This window comes from Gymnoscopelus braueri (genome assembly GCF_963280865.1).
Source record: "Gymnoscopelus braueri genome assembly, chromosome: 12".
In the NCBI taxonomy this organism is placed as follows: Eukaryota; Metazoa; Chordata; class Actinopteri; order Myctophiformes; family Myctophidae; genus Gymnoscopelus; species Gymnoscopelus braueri.
This window is the reverse complement of record NC_137614.1, coordinates 16,263,889-16,272,457: the sequence shown is the minus strand read 5'-3', so window position 1 is coordinate 16,272,457 and position 8,569 is coordinate 16,263,889. Positions and strand designations below refer to the sequence as shown.

Here is an 8,569-nt window from a genome sequence, read left to right as displayed (position 1 = left end):
ACAAATATAAACATTACTTTGCTCAGTTTTATTTGTCTATGGACAAACTAAAATGTAAACAGTATACTGTATTCTATGTTCAATGCTTGAACATAGCAGTGTGGGCCAGTGGTCTATTTAAAGTTCTGAAACTTTATACCTCTGTTGGAGATGCCAGCCGTCACAGCATTGCGTGTACTACGTGATCAGAAACACTGCGCTAAATATATATATAAAATCATGGGGCGTGTGCTCTGACACACAAGGACGACCATCAGAGGACACGCGGCATGATTTGTCTACGGCAGCAGACTTCCTAGACCTCTTCACGTGCAGAACAGAATGAGAGCAAAGCCCTGACAGGTAAAAACCGCACTGCCAGCTGCCTGTATGAATGCATTATTCAGAAAGGGACAGACATAGAGATAGCAAAAACGTTTTAGTTAATAATTACACACTAAATAGCCAAATTGCCATTGAAAGCTGTCTGTAGGAGTAGATCCTATTTACACACTGTTGCTAGAACTGGAGCACAAGATAATATTTAATCTGTCAATTACTGTGAAAGTGCCACTTAAAGTTGCTGTGTAATTTTCAACTGCCGCCTGGCCGGGGGCAGAATGTCATGAGATTTAATGTTTTTTGGACACATTTTATTGTTTGTTTGTTTTTCCAAAATGAACATATTTCTAAAAAGTTGGGAAGGTAAAGCATTTACCACTTTCCAATGTTGCCACTTTGCCACTCTAAGTATCAAGGAAACTGACAAGTCCATACCATGACAGACACTGGCCTTTTAACTTGTTGCTGGTAACAGTCTGGATGGTTCTTTTCTTCTTTGGTCCAGAGCACACACATCCATTTCTTCCAACAATACACGTTTCCAGTGTGCAATATACGGCAAGGCTTCCACCTGGCACAGTACATTTTTGACTGGCATTTGTGGATGTTACTTTGTAGTGTTGACAAAGGTTTGCCAAAGTAATCCTTCTCCCATATGGTCACATCACTTGTAGATCAATGATGGTTCTTGATTCAGTGCCATCTGAGGGATCAGAGAGCACTAATACTGTAATTAATTGGGCTTGCACTTTTGTCCCTATACACTGAAAATCCTCCAGATTCCTTGAATCTCTTAATTATGTTACACACCACTGAGGGTGACATATCCAAATCCTTTCAGTAATTTTCTTATGCATTTGCCTGTCTGGTCTCTGCCCATCTTTCCTCCTAAAGGACCTAGAATATGATACAATAACTTTGATACAATAACTTTATTAGTCCCCCAGGGGGGAAATCCAGGGTGTTACAGCAACAGGTAGTAAAAAGAGAGTAACAAAAGTGTGCAATAAACAATAAATTCAGCAGTAAACCATTCACAAATAGATAAAGCAATAACTATACTCGCTCGCAGACACACACAAACAACATTTGGTTTTATTAGCCCTAAATCGCCCCTGTCCCAAGTCCCAACTTTTTTGTAATGTGTGGCAGGCCTGAATAGCAGGAATGGATGAGCTATATATTTACATATAACATTAAGTTGACCAGACAAAACATGATATATATTGTGTTCATACTGTTTACAATGAAATACAAGTCAAAGTAAATTTAGAAACTACTGCTTTCTTTCATTTAAATTAGCTTTGTGTTTGAATTGTAACTGTACTGTATGTCTTTATCCTGTGCTTCACAATAAAGATATTTGAAACACTAAATTAGTTTTTTCCATTCTACAGGTTTGTAATTAAAAGAAAATAATAATAATCATGATAATAATATATTTGTTGATTTTGCAGGTTGACCTTCTGCATCAGAATGGAGGAGTTTGACTATAGCGTGCAGATCTGTGATCAGGACTGGGACAGTTTCTTCCAGGACTGTGAGGAATGCAGGCTGCTCTCTCCTTCACTAGCCGGTTTGGAGGAGTCAGGGATGAGTGGGATGAGTGACATGGATGACATGGGGTCCCTTCGCACCGCAAACGATATGAAAGTTCATGTACCAGTGGGCTTACTGCAGGCTGAATGCTCCATTGATGACGGCCCCCCACACTGTGAGGGGTCTCCCGTTGAACACCGCCTTTGCAAATACGGTGTTGGTGGCATGGAGAATGTCCTCTCAGGCAGTGAAGAGGATCTACACCTGCAGTCTGTCAATACATTCTTTGAGGGGCTTAGGTTTCTCACAGAAGCTGAGAGGCTTATAGAGCCGAGCCAAATAGGAGTTGGAAAAAACCCGGAGCCAGTACAAGAGGAGGAGATGTGGAGAGATGGGCCACAGGCCAGCATGGGCACCATGCCAAAAAGCAACATCCCCGAGTTAAACTCTGTGGCTGTCAACAGTGAAACGACAACCAGCAAAGAAACCACGGATCTCGTCAACACCAAAAGCAATGAAAACGTAATGAAAAAATATGAACATGACTTCAAAATTGTTTGTTTTGCAGTCAGTAACTCGCAGATTGAGGTCCACAAATCAACTAACCCTGAAAGAGAATTATTCATCAGAGAGGCGGACCGGTCCATGACGACAGCAACTGAGGTGAGAAAGCAGACTCCGTCTCATGAGTCACCCGACGAAGCTGTCCGCTCAGGAAAGTCACCTGACTGTGATGAGCTGCTGAGCTCAGACATGAATATCAGTAAATGGGTGAATGACGTACGCCAGGGAGATGTGCTGTCAGACGAAACTGCCCTCAATAAAAATCTCAGCGTTGAGTCACCCATTCCCCTAGAAGTGATGTCAAAGTGTAAACTGGAAAAGGGCAGAGACACGCTTCCATCACCCTATGCTGACCCAAAGAACCTGAACAGTGGAGTAAGCCAAGCATGCAGTCCATCTCCCTCTACTAAAAAGAAGAGAAGGAAAAAGAAACGAGTCAGCTTTGGGCCTGTGGAAACTGGCCATGGATATACAAGGCCGTTTATAGCCAATGAGAGTGACTCAGAATATGAGTCCTGTATTTGGGGAAGAGGAATGGATCCACATTTCTCTGGTAATAACAGTGTGGCTCATTGGAACAAAACTGAAAAGAATGTTGAAACTTCCATTACTGTTTTACCCACACATTGGCAGGCTTTCCAAAGAGCAACCACACACAATCTGTCATTATCTCCTATGGAAAACAAAGTGCACATTCTTTCTTCATCCACTCCTTTAAGAGACTGGCAGTACCAGAATTTATCAGAGATGTTTGACCTGTCCGAGTGCCCAGTACTTAAAAGTAAACTCACAGATGCAGGGTGCAAAGCAACAGACTTGCCGGGGAATATTACCAGCACTGACAGAACAGCTACCCCAAAAGGTCAAACCGGTGACGATGTGAACCTGCCAACAAATGTACAGTCATGCAGCATATTGCACCTTAAAGGATCTACTGAATTGAATAAAGCACATTGGTTGCCCGTCTCAAATTCCATTGGTGTAACCAGTAAGCTAGAACTGGACACAGAAATGGCAGCATGTGACAGAGAAAGCCTTTCAATATGTGAAGAAGGAGAGGCTACTCACGGAGTGAGTCTCCAACAGTCTAATGAAATGAATAGTTCTAATACAGCACAGGATACGTCAGTAACCCAGAGCAGTGTTTCACAAAGCCAAGGCTCAAACAATCCTGCTTTAAAATCTGGGCAAAGTCACAAAGAATCCACAAGTGAGTCCGACCTGCCTGTGGAGGTAGCGAACTCTGGCAAAGACAGCACAGGTGAAAGCGAGGCTGAGCCTCCACAACATCTGGCAATGAATTGTCATGACAAAGCCCAGTGTAGCTGTACGTCTGAAAAAAACAACGTTCCTGTGTCTACAGTTGTTATGAATGGTTCTGACCCACAACACCTGTCTGCTCAAGAAACAATGCACAAACAGCTCAAAAATAGACTTCATGCAACCCACAGTGAGAATCCACCTGAAGTGTCTGGTGCTAATTTAACACAAGACAGTAATGTTATGTTATCTCCTGACAGTATTTCCTGTTATTTAGATGAAAATAATAAAACACAAGAAACTAAATATTCCCCAGCTGTTAAATCATCAACCGAACCAGATAATGTTCCAGAGATAACGGTGTCATCTATACCACATGAAATAAATGGTCAAAATGAGGGTTATCTTCAGTCTGGTGAATTAAATAATTCTTCTACAATCAACAATCAAAGACAAAACAATTCCATTTCATCCACGTCAGACAACCTGTTAACCAGTCGATCAAATATTACACCCAATGGATCTTTGGAAGGCAGACAGAATTTCAGCCTTGTTTTAAATAAAGAGCCTATAATGAAGCTCTTAGATGAAAGCGTCACCAGCATGTCAAATAATACTGGTTCATCAGTCTGTCCAAATAACATCAGTGGCCATGGAGAAAGGATACCGCAGATCTCAGTAAAGAATGAAGGGAACGAGGTGTCTGATCTTCAAGACACCTCAAAACAAAAATGTCACTCAGAGAGCATGGCGGAAGATGCTGTCACAACGGAAAATGACATTGAAAATGCACCAGAATCTAAACATTCAGTGTTTGCCATTTCGTCTTTTTGGAATGAGATGGAGAAACTGACAATAAATGACATTTTGGGTCTACGCATGGCCAGCAATGCTCCCCCAGACAGCTCTCTCCCACTGTTACCAGAGAGTGTGGATTCTGACAATTCTGATGGAGCAGACTCAGGGTACTTTACCCAATTGGATGGTTCTAAACCTGACCAAACCAGTGGTGACATGTCCAGTAGCAATGTCATAAAATCAAACTCTGATCCTGTTAAGGCTTCCTCCAACTCAATGGCTGTTATGTGGGTAAGGGATCCGGACCCAGTGAGTATAGGTGAAGGTATGTACCCAGAGAATATGATGCCGAGATCTGTGAGTGATACACTTGTACCTCTCCTTTCCAGTAGCAGTATTGAACAAAAGTACCCCAAGAAGATGCCCAAAAACATAAGTGTGCATAACCTACCTGCTCTGGAGTCTGAACCTTGTGTCAGTGCATGGAGAGGCCAGACTTTATCGGCCATCATCTCAGAGGATGGAGAAGTAGACATAGACTACTTCGAACGAATGCCTCCGCGAGACAGTGTCACAGAGTCTTTGCCTCCTTCATCTTTTACTGAGCATGTGTCTGCACAAAGTAACGGTATCTCTCTCACAAATATATTTCATTATTTCTTTGGTGAAAAGCAGTCAAAGCCCATCCCGTCAGACACATATAGTCTACCTCCCTGCTATATCGGAGACTCTGTCCCTGAGACATACGACCATTTCTTCTCCGAGTTTGATACAGGAAGCTTTTGCTCTCCTCTCACCGTAGCAACCGCTCAATCAAAAGATGAACTTGTACCCATTTTTTCCACGAATAGAAACCTACAATTCCCAGAGGGTTATGACTACTTCTTTCCATCTTCCTCCTCTGATGAAGATGAGGATGACAATGAGGTCCGTCGACCGATACAGGTGGTGACCAGGTTGAGCCAAAAGGCAAACGAGGCTCCGATTTCTTCTGACATATATGAGAATTTTTTCACAGACGGGGACCAACATAATTTCTTCTGGAAGAACACTTTTTCCCTGAGAAATATTTGCTTCACAAGCTCTGTGAGCCAGAATCAGAGAACCAATTCCCTGCCTGTGAAGCATACAAGCGGTTCTGTCCGAAGGGCTATCCATCCCATCGGCATGCTGGGTAATCATGATGCGCCCTTTCCTGACCCACTGTACCATATAGAGGACAGGATCATCAGACAGCTTGCAGAGCAGCCCCACTTTAAATATGGCGATCTGCAGATGGCTGTTGCTAATCCAAGTAAGACATTTTTCTCAGATTATCAGCTGTTACACAATGTAGAGATGCATGCAGCACAACTGATGCATGTCATTGTACCTAGTGACTAGACTTCCTTTCAAATTAAACAAGACTATATCTAAAAGCCCTGCTAGCAGCTCCTAGTGCTCATGCTGCTCCTTACACCCAAATGGAAATTGGCCAAAATAAAAGGGGCCGACGTGCTGTTACACACTTGCTCAGAACAGCTGTGAAAGGACACTGACTGGACACGAGAGTAGCGCAAAGCCAAGTGCCAGAGGAATGGTTGTACGTGATAACTCGACTTCACTCAATGAGTGTCATCTTTAAGTGGCTGGTGCCAGTACAAATTCACGTTTGGCTTTGAAGGGGAAATGGAAATAATTTCCCTTCAGTTAACATAGGAGAAAGTCCATATAGATTCCACATTTAGCACAGCCAAGTATATGTAATCAAGACAAGGACCTTGAATCAATATTTTATCAATATGACCTCTAGTATTAAACACTCACAAGGGAGGTCCTTTCAAACCCCAGGAATCTTGCGTCACTTTAGGCAGCCTTGTATCCCATGTAGGGTTGGAATTGTTCCAGGTACTCCTGAAAATAGGACTGACCTGGACAGGATGTGGAATAATATGAAGACCCTCCATATTATTTGGGTTTTGGGTTCAGATGTTAGTGTCGTGAGGTCAATTACGACTCTCCTAATCTCTCATGGACTCCTCTATAATTGTGTGCTGAGTTGGGTTTGCCATGTCATTACTAGGACGAAAGTATTAAATAGTATTTTGTGTGTTTTGTTTTGTTATTTAAAGGACTGGACGCCTCCTTTTTGCCTCTCAGACAGTCAGATATGTGTTTGGTTTGCATCGCATTTGCCTCATGGGTGCTGAAGTCTGCTAATCCACAAGTTGGAGATGCATGGAAGGCTGGTATGTATTATTGTTGCGATATGGGGCATCTTTCTGTTTAATCATACATTGTTTTAGATTGCTGCAATGGTGGTTTAACAGTAGATCTTTACTTTTAGAGATGGCATTATAATGCATTAAATACGACCTTCCTATACAGTGTTACCTATTATTGTTCTGTTTAAACTGTGTCAACTCACTAAAGGTCTCGACACACTGTTGATATTGATATTTTGATATCAAGACAGACAATATCAAAGGCATAACTACCATTAAGGACACTGAGATTTTGTCCCCTGTATTTGTTTTTACCCGTTTCAAGATCCCATGTTCAGTAACATCAAATTAAACCCACAAAATGATATATCCTTAACCACAGTAACCAATCTTCTAAATTCATACTGTGTCTATCTATGAATGATTGTCGGGATATGCAGACATTCAAACGATACTTTTGAATTCCTTACTGCCCAAGCAGTCATTCATGCTCTTGGTGTTTAAAGGTTGAACTTGATCCCACTGGATCGGAGTTACATGTAGACTAGAATCCATAACTCGAAGGGACCATTGCATTGTAAATAGCTTGCATATAACCTTTTCATACATTCTAATATTGTCAGTCTTAAGTATCTGTGAATACTATCTAAAAAAAAAAGGAAATTAAATGATTAATTGGGAGTATCAAGGGAAATGTTCAGATGTAAAGCTAATCATTTTTTGCTACAAATAATGTTTGATAACAAAATGTTTTTTTTCTTCTATATACAGTTCTGCTGGCAAATATAAGTGCTCTGTCTGCCATCCGATACCTACGCAAGTACGTCAGGAAGGAGGCATCTGGCGAGAAGACATCCTCACATAATGACTGAATATCTGACACCTGCTCTGTCAATCTTCATTAATAATAGTATCCCACCTCTGCCAGTATGCCAGTGATCTCTCTGGAGAGCTGTCAACACACTGAGTTGTCTTTGTCCACCAGGGAAGATACTGTCAGGTCAGAGGTTTGACATGGAGTGAAATGTTTGGACTATATATTTGCATTATAACATATATTTATGCTATTAAAAGCAAATGTACCTATTTAATGGGAATTAGAGTGTGAAAGAACTTACGTGTTCCATTTAAATTGAAGTTTTACTGGATGGGCTTCTTGTTGGTATATTTATTATTAATTGTTGTATTGGTGTATGAAGGAATCCATATGGAATTTGAAGTGTTTAAATGACCAAACAACTTAACAGGAGATGCATATTTTGTAGAAGTAAGAGAAATATATAATGTATATGCTTACTTATAACACAGTTTAATTGAAATGCATTGAAGTTCTCCATTGTAAATTGGTGATAACCCACGGCTACGCTAGGTTATGGATTGTTGGTTAGAATGATGGGTGAATCTTGTTGCTATTGTGGGTAGCCATGCTATAAAATGATAATAGACTTGAGGCTGTGATATATCATTATATCAAAGCTAGGGGCTATATAACTAGATTTTCAGGCCGCTACGGGGCCTTCAAATCCAGTCCCATATTGCGCTTATCAAAGTAATGGTCACCGAGTTGTGGCCATTTGAAATGTTAGACACTGCTGTAGCACCCCATATGTGTGCAATTTAGGATTTTGTGGTGTGACTATTTGTCATGGAAGATCCCTGAACAACATTTGTGCCATGTTTGGTGAGGATTGGAGCACCGGTGTGCCTGTGGTCCCTGGTGGACCCTGGCGTGGCCCCTGGTGTGACTATTTTCATGGCAGATCCCTGAACAGTGTTTGTGTCAAGTTTGGTGCAGATTGGAGCAACACTGCCTGTGGCCACCGGGGGCCCTAACTTGGCCCTTGGGGGCCATATGTGGGCCCTGGTGTGAGTTTTGTCATGGC

The 8,569-nt window shown here is 41.7% G+C and overlaps 1 protein-coding gene across 1 annotated transcript; it reads left to right on the top strand.

Annotated features, from left to right (window-relative positions):
• Positions 1-256: 256 nt before the first annotated feature.
• On the top strand, positions 257-3,961 carry perm1a (PPARGC1 and ESRR induced regulator, muscle 1a; the record flags this gene model as incomplete). Its single annotated transcript, XM_080443819.1, has 3 exons — positions 257-342; positions 1,779-2,941; positions 3,945-3,961. The coding sequence occupies exons 2-3, from the start codon at positions 1,798-1,800 to the stop codon at positions 3,959-3,961; spliced, it is 1,161 nt and encodes a 386-aa protein (XP_080299945.1). The 5' UTR covers positions 257-342; positions 1,779-1,797.
• Between the last annotated feature and the right edge of the window lie 4,608 nt (positions 3,962-8,569).